At 36.0% G+C, this 19,559-nt stretch overlaps 1 protein-coding gene across 1 annotated transcript in view; it reads right to left on the bottom strand.

The window, feature by feature from the left end:
* Positions 1-2,504: 2,504 nt before the first annotated feature.
* The window catches only part of marchf5 (membrane-associated ring finger (C3HC4) 5), a 34,254-nt gene continuing 17,199 nt past the window's right edge, over positions 2,505-19,559 (bottom strand). The window contains exons 2-6 of the mRNA XM_056471363.1: positions 17,122-17,324; positions 7,200-7,330; positions 6,946-7,129; positions 4,727-4,893; positions 2,505-4,205 (exon numbers count right to left, since the gene is read on the bottom strand). Coding sequence (XP_056327338.1) covers positions 4,089-4,205; positions 4,727-4,893; positions 6,946-7,129; positions 7,200-7,330; positions 17,122-17,324 — 802 coding nt within the window. The 3' untranslated portion in view covers positions 2,505-4,088. The remainder of the gene's footprint in view (positions 4,206-4,726; positions 4,894-6,945; positions 7,130-7,199; positions 7,331-17,121; positions 17,325-19,559) is intronic.

Raw genomic sequence — 19,559 nt, 5'->3', positions numbered from 1 at the left:
ATTTCATTTATACAATACACCTATACTGCATGTCTTTGGACTGTGGGAGAAACCGGAGCACCCAGAGGAAACCCATATGGAGAACATGCAAACTCCACACAGAAAAGCTAACTGGCCCTGCTGGGACTTGAACCAGCAACCTTCTTGCAGTGAGGCGACAGTGCTAACCACTGAGCCACCTGTGAGTAATCAAATTTTTGAGCAATGTTGCGGAGTAATTTTGCAGAACGATGTTGATTAGTTACTTTTCTATTTAGAATAGACAACGGTAGTGTATCTGTAACCCATTGCCCTGTTTATTTATTGCCCATCATTTCTCAAAGTTGCCCTGTGTATCATTAGCATACGATTGTATAACAGCACAATCACATTATTTGACATGCATTTGCAATCTTCATGTTTTTTTGTTGTTCTTAAAAACTGAAACGACCCAACACACACAAGTCAACCATTGGAAAAATACATTTATTTACACAAATCAACCAGGGACCTATAAATTCAGAAGCGTATCTGTACAACGCAATCCATTTATACAACATACATGTTCTGTATTTGGCATTATGCTTCATATCTGTACAACAGGAGACTTAATACACACCCCACTGATTTATACAGCACAATTAGATGCTGAAAAGACAAGTGAGACTTTAAAATCATATTTAGGCAACACAGAGAAAAGAAAATGCTAATGCCAGGCTTGCAGTTGGTATAGACAAGCACTATTTGTTTTAAAAGGACAGTTCCCCTTGAAAATTAACATTTCCTCACCCTTTACCCACTTTTAGGAGTTTCTTTCATCTGTCGAATACAAAAGAAGATACTTTGAAAAATGCAACCACAGTAAGAACAAAATTCTATGGAAGTCAATGGCTGGAAGATTAGCAAACGATGATAAAATATAAATTTTTGGTTGAACTATCCCTTTAACAACTAGGTTCACCAATAATCAGGGATACGTCTACAACGAAGAAGCTCTAATGATGTGCTTTAGCTCTATGAACACACAGTAATCCAACAGCTAATTATGTGTTAAGCTGAGTTAATTACATATGCTCTTTCAAATTAAACACTTGCCTCTATATGCACACCAGAAGAACTGAGTATGCCATTGCAAAACAGTACTAGTATGCACTGTATACTGTTTAGTTTTTCATCCATATTATGGTCAGAAACATCACAGTTGCTGATAATTGGAAATAAAACAGATACGCTACATGAATCGGATCAAACACAATGATTCAGAAAACAAAAATTGGCATATTCAGCAAAAAAATCACAGCTGTCCATCTGAACCATGTGACCTTTAAGAAAAATATTGTCACTGTGTATTAAAAAAAGGCCACTAATACTCTAAGTAAACCCGAGAACTTTTATTACTGGGAATATATTATGAATCTGGTAGGTTTTAATAGAGTGGCTCTGCTTCTGAATGGCCCTTAAAGGGATAGTTTACGCAAAAATGAAAAAGACCTCACCATTTACTCACATTATTCTTACTTCTGATGAACACAAAACCAGATGTTTTGAAGAATGTTGGAAAAAAGCTGCCACTGATACTGTGGAAGTCAATGGCTTTTTCATTCTTCAGTATATCTTTCTTTTGTGTTCAAGAGAAGAAATAAAATGTGGGAAAAAAAGTGGTGGATGAATAAATGATGACAGAATTATCATTTTTGGGTGAAATATTAATTTATTTGCTTGACTCTAAATCATCCTATGATTTCTGAATTATAACGAGACTCCCTGAAAGTCAAACGTCCATGGAGGATGAAACCTGCAAAAACAATAAATAAATACACAATTAAATAAATAAGTGGTCAAAAAAGTCTATATATATATATATATATATATATATATATATATATATATATATATATATATATATATATACAGAAATCCACAAATTCCTGCATGAAGAAATATATAAATAGTTAATGATGCGGGCTGATAAATAATTAAATAAATTACACAAATGTTGGGGAATAATGCTAAACTGAAAGTTGATTTTCCCCCCCTTTCAAACGTTTATTCATTTCTGAACGTAATCCCATATTTACTTTACCTCAGGTCAACATGCCAATGAGAGGCTGTCTATCAGTAATCAGAGAAGCCAATCTTTAAAAAAAATAAATGAATAAATTCGAATGCAAAATTTTTCTAATGTTCAACCAGTGATGGCATAAAGACCGCCTTCTGATGATTGATAGACAGCCTCTCATCAGCATGTTGAGCTGAAGTACAGTAAATGTGGGATTACATTCATAAAATGAATAAACGTTTAAAGGGGAGGGGGGGTCAACTTTGATTATTATCATTATTTCCCTAACATTCGTGTAATTTATTTAATTATTTATCAGCCCACACTATTAATTATTTATATATTTATGTAAGAATTTGTGGATTTATATATATATATATATATATATATATATATATATATATATATATATATATATATATATATATATATATATATTATATATATTTATTTATTTATTTGCGTATTTGTTTATTCATAGTTTTATTTATGCAGGGATTAATGGATTCATTTACTCATCTATTTATTTATTTGCATATTTATTTTTTTGCTTCATTTATGCAGGAATTTATGGATTTATAAAATTATTTGCATATTTATTTATTTATTGTTTTATTTATGCAGGATTTTATGGATTTATTTTTTGTGTGTATTTATTTATTTATTGTTTTTAATACAAGGATTTATGGATTTATTCACTCATTTATTCATTTATTTTTGCATATTTATTGTTTTATTTATGTAGGGTTTATGGATTCATTTACTCTATTTTTTTCGCTTATTTATTTATTTAATTATTTATGTATTTATTTACTCATTTATTTGCGTATTTATTTATTGTTTTAGTTATGCAGTGATTTATGCATTTATTTACTCATTTATTTGCATATTTATTTATGCAGTAATTTATGGATTTATTTACTCATTTATTTGCGTATTTATTCATTTGATGTTTTATTTATGCAGGATTTTATGGATTTATTTACTCATTTATTTATTTATTGTTTTTGCAGGTTTCGCCCTCCATAGATGTCAACACCATAAAGATAGAAAACAAACTGAGCCAATCGATTAAATTGTGTGACAGGCAGGCCAGATGACTACACAAAAACAGTCAAGCTTATAATGCACCCCAAAATCAGCATAATAAATTGAAAAAATTATTTTTTTGTTGTTGTTGTTTCTATAATTAAATCACAAAAAAAGAGAATTTTGAGGTCAAATAAACATTTCAGATCTTGATTGTACATAATAGTATTTACTGTTAATATGTGTTAAATTTAATCAATCAATTTAATCTCATTTCCCATCCTGACATTATGTAAAAATATAATTACTTAATTTAATTCTGGGGTGAAATAAAATGTTCATCAGCCATGGAACAAGGTTATTTTCTATACTTATCGTGAGCAAATACATATTTAAAGTGATAGTTCAACCAAAAATGAAAATTCTGTCATAATTTATTCATATTTCACTTTTTCAAAACCTGTTAGAGTTTCTTTCTTCTGTTGAACACAAAGGAAGATATACCGAAGAAGCTGTTGACCTCCATAGTATTTTTTATTCCTACTATGGATATCAATGGCTGCTTTATTCCATCATTCTTCAGAATATCTAGTTTTGTGTTCAACAGAATTAAAAAAAATTACTTGAGTGTGAGTTAATGCTTGGATATTTCCATTTTTGTGTGAACTATCCCTTTAAATTATAATGCATGTAGGAGGAGAGAAATGTTTAGCCAAAGTGCTAGTTTGAACACAGCGATCCATCAGAACGTTTCTTAATCAATAAAAAAAAAAACACTTCTTAATATAAAACCTTCTTTGAATATTTATTTTTCCTCAGTCTGTTTCTTAAAATGTCGTAAAGCCCATAAAATGAGTAACAAGCAACTCCCTGCTCTGCTTAAATTAACAGAAGCAAGGCTGAATCTGGGTCCAGACTCCAAACGCAGTGGTCACATTGACAGGGAAGAAGAAAGCCAGATGTCTGCTAGTGTTGCGTGTGAAGTCACAAATGACGGTGGATGGAGGTGTTGATGGCGAGCTCAGGCCTCTTCCGGTTCGGGGAAGTTGAGGATCTTACGGTGAGCTTGTCGGAGATACTGCTGCTGCTTGAAATAAACCTTAAACGCCCCTTTGATAGCCACAAACGCGATGCCACCCTGAGAAAGACAAACAGAGAGATACACATCATGAGTAGTGTTGTCACAATAACGGAATTTATAACTTTCGATATGATATCTAAAAAAATATATCAACACTTAACCAATGTCATCGCTTCACTACTGTTCACAGATACACAGACACTGAATCCATCTATGAGCAGATACACCAGCGAACCACTGATTGATCAGCTGATAGACGCGACATTCAAACGCTCTAATGAGTGTCTGTATCCGTATTCACGCTTGGTTTTTAAAATGTCAGTATCAATTAGTACTGAAGTCGATACTTTTGACAACTCAAGTTTTAAACCATGTAGCTTTCTAATAAATTTCAATATTATAGTAGAGTCTATTGGCCTTTTACATTTGATAGCGTTATTACATAAATAAATAAGGAAAGTACAACCAATAACACACACATATACAGATGAAAACTGTGCTTTACGTTCTTTAGCTTTTATAGCTTAAGCTTCATGTGCATGCATCACAGATTTCATAGCAGCTCTATAATCTGGTACCAGAATGGTCCTCTGCAGGTTTGAGTTGACGCTGCTGAACATCAGTTTGCCCACGATGGTGGCGATGGTAGGAAACACCAGGGCTCCGCACAGGATCCGTGTGGCAGACACGTGATCGGCTAGCGGACTGGCCTCCGCCGGGATCCTTGGCACCGGGCAGCCGATACCTGTGCACCACAGAGTTTATTTAATCAACCTTTTTGGTGAACATTTCATATGCTTTTTTATGTCACAGAAATATTAGTCAGGCAGACAATAGATTTTCGATAATGCAACTGAAATAACACAAATATCTAATCAGCCAATGACATGGCACCTTTTTGCATAACTTCTTAATATATGCATTTATACAACGGTTCTGTCTGGTTCTTGAATCTGACTGGCTGATAGTCGTGCGATATTCTGCAAATAACAGCACTCGTCCAGCCTCTTAACCCTTCACTCTTGTGTAATACTCCGCCCACATACAGCAACAAACAGAGGACACTCTACAGCAGGGGTCACCAATCTCGGTCCAGGAGGGCCGGTGTCCCTGCAGGGTTTAGCTCTAACTTGCCTCAACACACCTGCCTGGGTGTTTCAAGTATACCTAGTAAGACCTTGATTAGCTTGTTCAGGTGTGTTTGATTAGGGTTGGAGCTAAAATCTGCAGGACACCGGCCCTCCAGGAACAAGTTTGGTGACCCCTGCTCTACAGTTTGACAAATATTGCAGTTGTTGGACAACATAATGTACTTTTGAGGCTTTTTTAGGTGAGAATGTAGTTGTTTGGATTGCAACTATGCAGTTTGTTTATAAGACTAGTGCCTATTTTAAATATTTATAATTTCAGAGAGACAGCGAGTCGGCAGCCATTAGCCTGTCTTTGAGCAAAGATGGTTAACGATGTTCATCTACAAGATGGCGACAGAGACCACATAATAAGCCTTAAGAGAAAACTACTATTAAACAGGTAAATGACTTTCTAAGTCCTCTCTTTTTTATGTTGTAGTGCTGTATTTAGTAATAGTAATATTGTGATCTCCCAATTGCAGACCGATGGCATTTCATGTTCAGCCTTATAATCTTAACATGTAAGCAAAATCCCCTGTTTTATCATCCCTAGACATTACACTAGAGAATCATTCACATACTAGCTCTAAAAATTGACGTTAGTGAATGAGCAACGGTTTCTGCTGTTCTGATGTCAGCTGCAGATGTGAATGAATGGTAGAAGAAAGTAGTTCTGATGATGTCGTCGTCAAACTGTTGTATAAACGCAATATCACACTCGTACCAGTGCGATGTGTCTGTATATCAGCACTGGTGGGGCACTAATGCACGCCTCCCACAAGTGCCGATATAAAGCCATATTGCATTGCTACTCGTGTAATATTGCTCATATATATTTATAGTACATACGTAGTATGGATGCATCGATATGGACTTTTGGAGATTTGAAGGCAGATAGCTGATATATTTTTGTTGATGGATATAAATATAAATCTTTCTAATTTTATTTTAAAGTCTTAACTTCAGAAAAGTCTGAACTGATCTCTAAATTTCACTTCAACTATTCTTTTTCCATATGCAACTTTCCTTTATATAAATTACATTTACGGTCTTCCTTTTTAAAAAATACATAAAGCAACCAAGTCACTAAACATTAAATAAAACAAGTAATAATTTCCAGTAAAATAATAAAAAAAATAGTCAGAAAACAAGCAGGTGAAGTGGTTCAACCAAAGGAAGTAATACATACTTTATCAGCCTAATAACATTAAAATAGCATTTATCGACCGGTGTTAACATTGCTGCCGATATATTGTGCATCTCTAATACGTTGTATAATTAAATAAAAACACCCACACATTTAAATATATATACTAATAACATATGTACGTATTATAATATATAAAATAAGTGATCATATTAAAGTGTCTTCCATTTTAAATGATTAAAAAAAGAATAATGGCACAGTTTAAAGATTTAAAATTTGTATTTTTTAATTAATATTTTGGAGCCAAACTGGGATTCTGAAATACCCTTTTAATATAACATCAAATTATTCCAGTTCTAAATTTGCCCATTTTCTTACTCTCTTACACTAAATAACATTTTAGTCTGTGATTTAAGTAAATAATAATTAAACATTTATTACAGAAAAAAAGACTAAAGCTCTATTATACTTTTACAATACTTGAAGACCCCTTTTTTGTGACTGTCCTTTAACCACTGACCTGGGAAGATACTGTTGAGGATCTGAAGCTTATTGGAGTATTTCCTCCAAAGGCGGAGCACATAATCCTCCCAGCGTATCATCTTCCCCAGAATTAGCATAACTGGGATGGTGGGCAGGCCAATCAGCAAGAAGAGTGGATCGGCTCTTTCCATCACATCCAGACCTTCCTTATGACCTACAACCTGAGAGATGGAAGTTCGTGTAGATCAAAGAATTCTTGTGAAGTAATTTTTAATGCGAGCGATGTTTCACCTGCATGACTGTCACAGCCCCGTATGTGACGGCGGTCCAGTAAATGGATCCCACCATGATCCCAGCAGCAGCAAACGGACAGGCCTTCGAGATCAACCTGTCTGCCAGATCCAGCACATACACCACCGGCCCTGCGCACAAAAGCACACACACTCTGCCTTTAAAATCTGCATGAACCGGAAGCTGCAACCGTTTTTTTCCATATTGTGATGCAGTTCCTAGAGAAACGTAATAATAAATTAGAAAACAGTGGGCGGGGCTTGATTTTTCTACTGCGAGCTGATTGGATGTAGTAAAGTAGGCATTTTATTCAGGAAAATCAGGAAAAGGGTTTGGGGAAAGTTATTACAACCTAACAAACACCTCCTGCTCACCATTTCTGTTTGTTGTCATAACTGACTGTTGGAGGGGTGTGGCTAAGTATGTTAGCCACACCCCCAATGCCATAGAGACGTAATCTGAAGCAAACTTGAAGTGCATTTTCAGAAATAAATTAAACATTACAAAGGGCAAACATTAAAGACAAGCACAGATAAATCACAAGACCACAAAACTAGCAATGTGAGCTAACAAAATCAATATGGTTACTTTTGATTTCATTTGTAAATTACACACTCTTATGCTGTGAAATGAACTTCCTACCATTTTTTTCTTGCTTGATTAAGTTTCACAGGTTAATTGTTGACCACAATAACAGCAAAGTACATTTTTAAAATGTCAAGGTTAATGATGGTATCTTTAAAGTCAGTCATATGATGCAGTGGAGAAATGCAAAATGATAAGAGAAACACACCTTTTTAATGATCAGTGATTTAACTACATATTGCTAAAATGAACTGAATATTTGCATCCTAAAAAAACCTCCCTATTTTGGCTTTAAAGTGTCTGCCAAATGAAGAAATGTAAAATGTAGAAAAAAAATAAAATTAAAAATTTAATAAATAAAATAAAGGAAAAAAATGTAAAAACGTTAAAAAAAATTTTCAAAAGTCTGAAAATCAGTTTATAATAACAGATACACTACTATTCCAAAATTAGGCGGCAGTAAGATTAAACATATTAATTATTTTATTCAAAAAGAATGCACTAAATTAATCAAAGTGAAAGTAAATGCAATTGTAATGTTAAAAGACGTTTCTTCCCAAATAAATTATGTTCTTTGAACTTTTAATTGAACAATATTAAATTAATTAAAATTAACAATATGTTATCAACAATAACAATATTAAGCAACACTGAAGGATCGTGTGATACTAGCTATGTTTCCATCCAAAAATGCGAATTAACTTTATGCGCAAAACTGGGTTATCACATAAAAGACGTGTGAATAAAGCAACGCTTCCATCCAACGAGTCAAATCGAACAAAATCGCCACTTCCTGATTATCTGGCGCCAAATATCAACAGTAAAAACAAAATCTGCTGCAATAAGAGAAGCTGCGTAAATCTTTTGAAGGCATGAGACGCTGAGCAAAGACATTTTTGATTCTGGAGGTAATTAATAATATAATAACACTTGGTGTAACAAATGGTTAAGGTGTTTTAGAATGACCAAAACAACATTTCAGATGTTTTACAATGTGCTCAGCCTGCTGGTTTATCTATTCACACACATTTTTATTAATCGCATGATCTCTTATAACAAAATCACATCACCTTATTTAATGTGCATACTGCAATGTGTTCGGTAAAAGTGTTTCAATTGTAGTTTATGCGCATCTTTTCTTATCGAATAAAAGTTAATCCTACTCAGTCATGCGCATGTTTTTTATGCGCATTTTCAAAATTTATGCGCATCTAGGCCTTTTCAGAAACAGTTTTTTTTACGCGCATACAAAATGTGCATAAAAATAAGTGGTTGGAAACAGCTACTGATGACTGGGGTAATGATGCTGAAAATTCAGGTTTGATCAGAAATTAATTACATTTAAAGCTTTTTTGGGGGGGAGGGGGATAATACTTTTCATAATATTACAGTTTTTACTGTATTATATTTACTGTATTTCAGTCTTGGTAAGCATAAGAGACTTCTTTCAAAAAAATAAATAAAAAAAAATAGAAAATTTAATAAATCAACTTCATTTATATAGCACCTTACTACAACAGGTGGGCTGCCCAAAGTGCTTTACAGCATTAAAACAAAATTACACATTAAAACATAAGATGGTAAAAACACAATCGAAACAAGAATGACAATAAAACAGCATTTTGCAGTACTGAATATCAAAAGCAATTGTAAATAATTAGGTTTAAATAATTAGGTTTCATCATAGGCATCTATGATGAAAAGCTGTTTGGACAGAACTGTGTGTAGGTATAGTGTGTCCACAGTCATATTGGGGTAATATAAACACAATAAGTCTCTTTTCTTAAATTTCCTGATGTTAAAATAGGATTCAAATCCCTGCAATACTGAGGCCCACCGCAACATGACGTAGGAGTGTGGTTTTCCCCATCCACCGAATTGACTGACAGCTGCGTATTAACACATCTCCATAGTAACACATATAAACATATCCACAAGACAGGACTTGCACAAAGTAGCTTGAACTAAAAGATCTGTTCAGCTCTCTGTGGTCAGCTGCACCTCAAGAATTGAGTTTTACAAGTTTAAAACATTTTTACATCAGTGCATGTTTGTAATGAAGACTGTGAAATCGCTGTAATTCATCACCACAGCCGCATGTCAGTACAATTGTAAAAGAAGACTGCTCAATCCCGATTTGTGGATGTTAAATTAGGATTATTTTGTACATTAACAATGTATATCCATACAGAAGAGGATATTAACGTGCATCCTGTCACATTTCACATTCCTATCAGAGTTCACACAATATACATATCAAGAGGCTGATGGGAATTTTCAACCTCTCCAGCAGAGGGCAGAAGATGCTATAATGATTTTGTTAATTAACAGGTCTTCAAACACTCTTCAATGTCATGATTACTCATCAGAAAACGAAGATATGTACAGGAAAACATGTTGCAGAACTGATACAGCAGATTGTCCAGTATAATTCACCATGGCCATACACACACTACAATAATATCACTATAATACTCATTTCATGTGTGAAAAACAGTAGTGACTCAGGAATAAAGTTTTACAATCACTGCAAAGCACTCTCGCTGACATCTACTTAATGATAGAGTCCTGAAAAGAGATGAAATCATATAATATTTACTGACCGCCAACCTGCTTTCCTCTCGACCTATAAATACACTGCACTGCAGGAGACGTCTAGGACGAGTCTCTGGAGACTGAAGAGCTTATTTCCACATTCATTTCTCTAGTGGATCACGACTTCATTTTCATTTCCACCTTCTGCATTTATCACACACAGAGCTGCAGTTTTAACACTCCTGGATTTTAAAGGGGAACTATTATGCCCCCTTTTGACAAGATGTAAAATAATGTGACGTTTCAGCTTAAAATAACCACACAAATAATCCTTTATTACTCTTTGAAACTGACCCTTTTCGGCTTTGATTCTAATCGTGTTATTTAGGTGACTGTCGCTTTAAATTTAAATGAGGTTGTGCTCTTTTCAAAAGAGGGCGGAGCTACAAATGCCTGTGTCAGCATAGTGGCAGATTTAAAAACAAGACTAATGTTCTATGCTAATGAGGAAGAGATCGTCACTAATGGGCGGGGCTTTCCCCCTCTGATGACACGTAAAAAGAGAGAATGTCAATCAAAGTGTTTTTGCAGACTGTTTTTATCAAGTGTAATTATAAAAAAATAAAATAAATATTTTTTTCCCATTCAACGCTGGTTATATTTGCAGACTGTTGTCACACAACTGTATTTAAACCCCTTATAAAGGGATTTTTGCATAACAGGTCCGCTTTAAAGGCACACTCAGTCAAGAAAAGTGATAACAGGATATTTCTAAAACCACTTGATATAAAACCCTTAACACCACAATAATAACAATAACAGCACAGAGGAATGATATTTGTTGGAACAGGGTTGCCAGGTCTAAATAAATTTTCCAGCACAATCATAACTCACATTCCTTGTCAAATCAGAGTCAATTGCTGGATTGCCACAACAGGGAAGGTTTGATAAACATACTTGTAATAATAACTAGATGTAAAAGTTTGAGGACAAACGTTATGGTGGCTTGAGAAAGCCTGTTGGAAGTAATTTATTTAGTTTGAAAAAGAATCAAGTTGGCTAAAAGAATGTTTAAGATCCCTGCAGTCAACAATGTAGCCACTTTAAAGACTGAAGCAAGCCAGTAAAAAGCTTTAAAGTTGATCCCTTTGTCTGTGGTTGGTTATACTAGCATGAATTAACATGATTCTAGCATCCTAAGAAATTAGCATGTTGCTAGCACAAATAGAGCATGATTTAGCATGTTGTTTGTAGGGCTACAACTACCGATTATTTTAATATTCGATTAATCGATGAATCTGAAAATCATTCATTTCCAACCCTTTTTCAACAAAAGCTCAAGTAAGTTTCTGAAAAAAAACACCTAAAAATTAATTGTTTTGCTTTCCAACAAAATTGTAATGCAAAAAAGTCACTTCTATAATCATTTAAATTTGACATGCATAAATACAGTGTTTTAGCCTGCAGAGTCCCTAATAAGCAATATAGTGATGACAGTGGCAGAATCATGCGCTCTCCAACACTGCAGTGTAAAGCTAATGGCTACTGCAACAGGAAACGATCGGGCATTTCAGCTGCCGACCACAGATTCCATTATGTAGATCATTAAAAATAAACTCCACTTAGCAGGAATACATCTGCAGTCGATTCTCACACCAGCTAAGCAGATCTGCCAACTAGAACTGCTGTGGAACAAGGACTTTCTGTTCCCTACAAACCCTCTTCAACGCCAAGCTGCGTAAAACAGCTTTACCGTGATGTCATCGTCTCTGTGAGCCGAACGGGTCTGAAGAACATCTTGAAAGTTCATCAGTGGCAGGTCACTCGAAAAAGACTGATGTTCTTTCACCTTCACACTTATGCAATTGCTTTGGTGATCAAAGTGGCAGATCGATGTGCCATATTACACTAAGCCAATCTTTAATATACTCAATGGCACACAATTTATCATTTCAGCATCGATACTGCAATGTGTCTATCTGCATGGTGGTGCAGTTGGTAGCTCGATCGCCTCACAGCAAGAAGGTTGCTGGTTCAAGCCCCGGCTGGGTCAGTTGGCATTTCTATTTGGAGTTTGCATGTTCTCCCCGTGTTGGCGTGGGTTTCCTATGGGTGCTCCGGTTTCCCCCACAAGTCCAAAGACATGCGGTACAGGTAAATTGGCTGTAGTGTGTGTGTGTGTGTGTGAATGAGTGTGTATGGGTGTTTCCCATTGATTGCAGCTGGAAGGGGATCCGCTGCGTTAAACATATGCTGTATAAGTTAGCGGTTCATTCCGCTGTGGCTACCCCTGATTAATAAAGGGACTAAGCTGAAAAGAACATGAATGAATGAATGCTGTTCCATAAAACATCTTTTCTATATTTTGTTTATGACTGTAGTTTGTTTTTATATGTAATAAATATATCAAAATTTGCTTATATAAAATATATAGACCTAGACCTATACATTATTCAGTGTCGTCTTTTTCCTGTATTGTACAGCCTTAGGCCACACCATAGTGAGCATCCTTTGTTGCTGGTCTTCCAGGAACGTGGTTGAGAAACACTGCCCTAGTGCATATGTGTAAAAGTAGAATAAAAGTTACTGCACAAATAACTTATTGAATGTTGGAAAATTATTTCATTTGAAATTCAAGTCAATTGTAGCTATATTGACTATGTACATGAAATACATATTAATATAATACTGCCAACACGTAACATCCACCCTTAAACAGGAACGCACTGTGTCCTATGGAAGGAATAAGAGTGTGTCAGTGAAGTACTGCACTGCATTGTAACTCAGACACTATATGGACACAGTGTCCCGTCTGTCTGATGTGAGAGGACGTCCTCATCCGCAGGTTACTGAATGTGCCCAGTCAGGATTTTCATCTCTGTTACCAACAGTACACAATGACCTTATGAACAACATAAATACCTTCCTCTTCAGTCAGTACCTTCTTTCAATCACATTCTATCGAGATCTATTCTCAGATCAGAATGCATAAACTTCACCTAGTCTTGCACTGGTTTAAAAGAACAGCATTTACTGGAGAAAGGGGATTTTCTTTCTATTTTGGTCACTTAACTGCATTCATGCTAAATTTAAAAAAATATATATTTTCTATTGAGAAGTACTGATAGAGATACTTGCTGTATTTCAAATCACAATTTAAACGTATATTTTTATGATATTTATTTATTATTTATTAGGTGTTTTGTTCTTTTTATGGCCCTGGCACACCAAGCTGATGTCAGACAGCTGTTTAACCCTGCATCTGCTATAAATAAATACTCTTGAACAATCAGCCAATGGCCATCTAGCAGGTACGTTCTGGGCCTGTATGTATGATTAAACCAAGCAGGTGACAAGTGAGGGCTTGTGATTTAAACTCACAACCTCTCACACCCCGATCATGTCCCTAAACCAATAATACCCCATTACAGATGGTTTTAGAAGACATTAAACCAAACTGGTAACAATTGCGGTTCGACCGGGATATGAACTTACAACTTGCCATGACACAAGCACCAATCGTGCCCCTAAACCAATCATCACCCAATACAGATAGTTTAAAAAACTAAACTGATAAGAAATGTGGTTAATTTGAGATATGAACCCACAACCACACCACGCGCAACAACCATACCCTATTACAGATGTTTCAAATAGAGATAAAATGAAATGATGGATTTTTCCAGGATATGAACCCAAAATTTGCTGCAGCACAAACTAAAAACATGCCCCCAGACTAATCATACCCCATTTCAGATAAATTCAAACAAAATTAAACCAAACTATTAACTATTTGGGTGCGAACGATATATGAACCTATAATCATGTAGTAATACATAAGTAATAATCATGCCTCTATACCAGTCAAATCCCATTATATATGATTTTTCTTGGGATGAAACCAAATTGGTAACAAATTGGGTTTGTCCGGGATATGAATCCACAACCATTTGCACCACAAGCAATAACCATACCCCTAAATCATTCATACCACATTACAGATGGTTGCAACTGAGATTAAACTAAAACTGGTAACAAATGCGGTTTGTCCAGGATATGAACCAACAACCTGTCGCACCACAAGCTACAAGCATTCCCCTAAACTAATCATACCCTATTAAAGATGCTTTCAAATGAGAATAAACTAAACTTGTAACAAATGGGGTAAATCCGGGATATGAACCCAAAACCTGCTGCACCACAAGCTACAATCATTCCCCCAACTAATCATACCCCAATACAGATGTTTTTTTCCTAACAATAAACCAAACTGGTAACAAATGGGCTTTATCCGGGATATGAATCCACAACCTGTCACAACACAAGCACCAATCATGTACTCAAATTAATCGTACACCAATATAGATGGTTTCAAATGAGCTTCAACCAAAGTGGTAACAAATGAGGTTCTCATCTGGGACATGAACCCACAACCTCTCGCACTACAAACAAAAATCATGCCCCTAAACCAATCATACCTCACTACATATAGTTAATTCTGGGATTAAGCCATATTGATAACAAATGGGTTTTTTCAGAGATATGAACCCAAAACTATTCACGCCACGAGCATCAACCATACACCTAGACCAATCATACCCCATTACAGATGGTTTCGACTGAGATTAAACTAAAACTGGTAACAACTGGGGTATGTCCGGGATATAAACCCACAACCTGTTGCACCACAAGCCACAATCATTCCCCTAATCTAATCATACTCCAATGCAGATGTTTCTTTTCTGATAATAAAAAAACTGATAACAAATGGTGTTCAAATAGGATATGAACTCACAACCTGTCATAAAACAAGCACCAATCATGTCCCTAAACCTATAATACCCAAATGCAGATGGTTTCAAATTAGTTTAACCAAACTAGTAACAAATGGGGTTCATTTGGGATATGAACCCACAACTTATCACATCACAAGCAACAATCATGCCCCTAAAATAATCCAACCCCACTACAGATGGATTCTTCTGGGATAAAGCCATATAGGTAATAAATTGGGTTTTTTCGGGATATGAACTGAGATTCAACTGAGATAGAACAAACATGGGTAACAAATGGGATTCATCCGGGATATGAACCCACAACCTGCTTCACCACATGCAACAATTATACCCCTAAAACAATTATATCCATGTTTTTTCTGAAAATTAACCAAATTTGGTATCATATACAATTATCAGGTATATGAACCCACAACTTTTCCCAGCCAAAGCAAAAATAAGACCCCTAGACCAATCATATTTCATCAGTTTTATCCCCCTTAGAATAAACCACATTGGAAATGAGTCAGGGCACATTCGGGATATGAACCCACAACCTCTCGCACTCAAAGCAAAAATAATACCCTAGACCAATCATATTGCATCACAGTTTTCCCCCCTTAGAATAAACAACATTAGAAATGAGTCAGGGCTCGTTTAGGATATGAACCCACAACCTCTCGTACCCCAATAAAATAACACCCTAGACCAATCATATCGCATCACAGTTTATTCCCCTTAGAAAAAACATCATTTGAAATGAGTCAGGGCTCGTTTGGGATATGAGCCCACAATCTCTCACACCCAAAGCAAAAATGATACCCCAGACTAATCATTCCACATTACAGTTTTTTTTTTTCTTCTTAAATTAAACCAAACTGGTAACAAGTCAAGGCTTGCTCAGGATCTGAAGCCAGGACTTGTCTCACACCATATGAGAATTTTACCCCATACGAGTGTTTTTTTTCTTTTATACAGGTTAAATCTAATTCATTAAACAACCTGCAACTCTCTGTGTGAATTAGTATGCTGCTTATAGACTTTAGATCAGACCAAGACGTGATTTCAGATTTATGTACATGTCCTGAAGGAATAAAATAAAACAATCTGACTGTTAACATATATTTTGTTTCCCAGTCTCTTTCAGTCAATACATAATTGCATAATTGCAGAATGCAAACTCACAATGCAACTAAAATGCTAAACAGACTGAGCAGCGGTGCAGGAAAGCATCACATATTTACGCACTGTGACATTCATTTCGTTCTGCATCGTTCTGTCTCGCTCTCATTCCTAAAAGTTTGAAAGTTAAACGGAGAGCATGATTGGTGCAATTTCACAGCTGGCAACGGTCACCCTGACAACCGTATCCCAGAATAAACCCATGGCTGTGGAGAGACAGAGAGAGAGAGGACGACAGGCCGGCCCTCAGGAGATGCAGCCCGAGGACGATTATTAGCACAGCGTGAAGAGAAACTAATGCTGTTATATTCTCCAACCTGACCAATTTACATAAGAGAGGAAACAAGAGGATGAAAAATGACATTTCGCTTCACGAGCAGAGGATTACTGGAATCACAAGCAAATCCTCATCGCCAATATCAAAAGAGGGATTTCTGTGGAATCAGGATTGACCTACTAAGAACATGCACAACTATTCATAACTACTGCAGTGGCATTTGATGAGGATTGATAAAGTCTGGCAAAGTAAAAACTATGTCACAAATGCCCAGAATTTTGGTGGCGATGTGTGGTATGTGAAAGTGAAGTTCTTGTTATATTCCCAGCAAAGGCAGGGCGATGCATGGAATATTTTCACTTTCATTTTGGTCTTTAATTAAACATGAAAGTAGTTTTACAATGCTTTCCTATCAGGGGCATGACTTCTTTTAAAAGAGTTTAAAAAGAATCAGTAAGGACGTATTAAATTAGTCAAACATGGAATAATGTCTTTACTAAATAACAACTTATAAAAGTAAATTGAACATGAATACAAGACAAAATTGACCCACTAATACTTGACGTACCAAGCTTAGGGAACACAATCAGGTACTCAGCATTGCATTGTGGGCAGGCAACCCGTGCGGTGCTGTTTCCCCTCTGTTTCTCATCCACCCAGCGCTGCAGACACGACTGATGAACCCATTTAGTAGATCCACGGCAGCGGCACGGACGCACCCACTCGGCTGTACGGTCATCCTCATCTGTGGCAAAACAAACCCAGCAACTCCTACAAAACAAATAGAAGAGCAGAAATATTAGCACTTGGGTTTGCGTTCAGCTCAGGGTAAACAAAGTGTGAGAAAGTTTGAAGTCCAAGAGCAGGAGACTCATTTATTTTTATAGTCCAACTCTCCAAAATATCAAGGGAAAGTTGGCACAAAAAAGAAAAAGCAAGAGAAGACTGTGGAGTAATGTGGGTCAGTGACTAAGCACAAACGAAATGAGATCATGAACTCACTTCAAGGAAGTAAAAATAAATGTATGATTTAAATAGCACCCTCATTTTATTTCAGCATTCTTATCATTCAAACCAACGTGTTCCGGATTAACTAGTTTTATTAAATCCAATTAAAGGGATAGTTCAGCCAAAAGTTTAATTAAGGGATCGTTTGCTCATCCTACTGTTCCAATATAGAGAATCCTGCATGTGCTTGTTCATATAATGGTGTATAGAATAGTGATGAGAATCAAGCTTGATGCAAGAGGTGCAAAATGATCAAGGAATGGTCCCGTTTGACACTTAAATCTTAAAATGGCATACAAAAATGTGTGTTATGTACAATTATGCAACATATATTGCGAAAATGAATAAAATAAGCATGAATTATTTTATTTTTGGCATACAAATATTGCACTGTGTAGTAGGGCTGCACAATATATCGTTTGAGCATCGATGTCGCAATGTGTGTGTCCGCAATAGTCACATCGCAACATATGCAATGTTGAGTTGGGATTGTAGACCACTAGGAATCACAGGTCAAAACCAAGTGGCAACCTCCCGCTCTCCCTCGTGAAGCAAATACAGAAGTAGCTGAAACTGCAATTCATCGAAATTGCGCTAGTCCTGGCTTCATAGCATTGATTTTTTTAATAACTCATTCATTTCCATTATGTTATATTAAGTCTGCATAATTAAGGGAGTGGCCACTTGAGTGACAGCTAGGTCTCGCTGGTCGCCATCACGTCACCTCAGCTGATTCCGACTGATTAGCCGCTGAACTCGGCATATACATCGTATTTTTGTTTTGTTTTATGTGGATTTACAGTCAGTTGCTTTTTGGAATTATTTCCTGCAATTATCAGATGATACGGCATGCTGTGTGCACTTAATTGTACTCACAAACCATTCACGTGGCCTCTATTTCCCAGGTGAGTGATTTCCCAGTTTTTTTTTTTTTAAACAAAGCTGCATCAATTTTATTCATGCTAAAACAGCTTTGTTGGAGTGCTGACAAGATTTGTTTATATTTCTATAGACCTTTTTCATGGCTGCTGCATGGAGAGCGCCAGAGCGACTAGCGTCTTCCGGTAGAATGCTTAGAACTTCCATTTACAACGTTTATAACAGGTAATTTGCGCTCTGAAAATGGGTTTCAGTAGTGTTTTGAGTGGATTACGGAGTGTTTTTGTGACACACGACTTTGAAAGGTGTGTGTTAAAGCCATTTTAATCTGTCAGATGGTTCAAGAGCACAAGAAAAACGTTCTCCTAGTTCACGTGTCTGCCATCAGAAATACAGTGTGTATGTGTCCTGTCAGCTATTAGCTCAGCGGCTCTTCAATGCGCACACACGCAATACTTTACTGCATTATAGAGCAAACCAGATAACTGGCATGAAAATTAACAGGTATGCAAGTCATGCCAACAGAGTGCGTTACTGATACTCTGCTGGCTGATTTGCATGTTGATTCTAATCGGGAGCCATTTATGTTTTATTTAGTTAGTTTGTATTGTGTCGAATTTACCAGGGTATGTGTTTTTCTGTCGTTTCAAAACGCCACTTTATTTTCACTTCGTGACACTTATTCAATCAATGTGTTAGTGGGACAGTACAGGTTACATGTGTGTGTCAAACATTTTGGTGAATTGCATTAGTTTGGGTTGGTTATATATTTGAAAGAAAGAGAAAATGATCACTTTAGCCATGACGAGGCTTCATTTAAACAGCACAAGATGCTGTCTGACAACGAGGGCCTCACTGCAGTTGTTTTCATCCTATTAGATCCCATTTTTTTCAATGATCAGTCCAGCAGGTGGTGCTGATCAACAACAGTATTACTTCAAAGACGTTAAAAGCAAATAAAATAGATTAAAACTATCGTTTCAAAGCTGTCCAAATGTGACTGTATATAAGCATCCGCTGCCGACCGGAAGTTCTTAGCATTCTCCTTGCGCACACGCAAAGCATAAGGAGTAATTTTGCGTTTTAAGAAAAAGGAATATATTACTTTATTAAACGGTT

This window comes from Danio aesculapii, chromosome 13 (genome assembly GCF_903798145.1).
Source record: "Danio aesculapii chromosome 13, fDanAes4.1, whole genome shotgun sequence".
Lineage (NCBI taxonomy): Eukaryota > Metazoa > Chordata > Actinopteri > Cypriniformes > Danionidae > Danio > Danio aesculapii.
The sequence above is the reverse complement of the archived record's forward strand: the minus strand, read 5'-3'. Positions and strand labels throughout refer to the sequence as shown.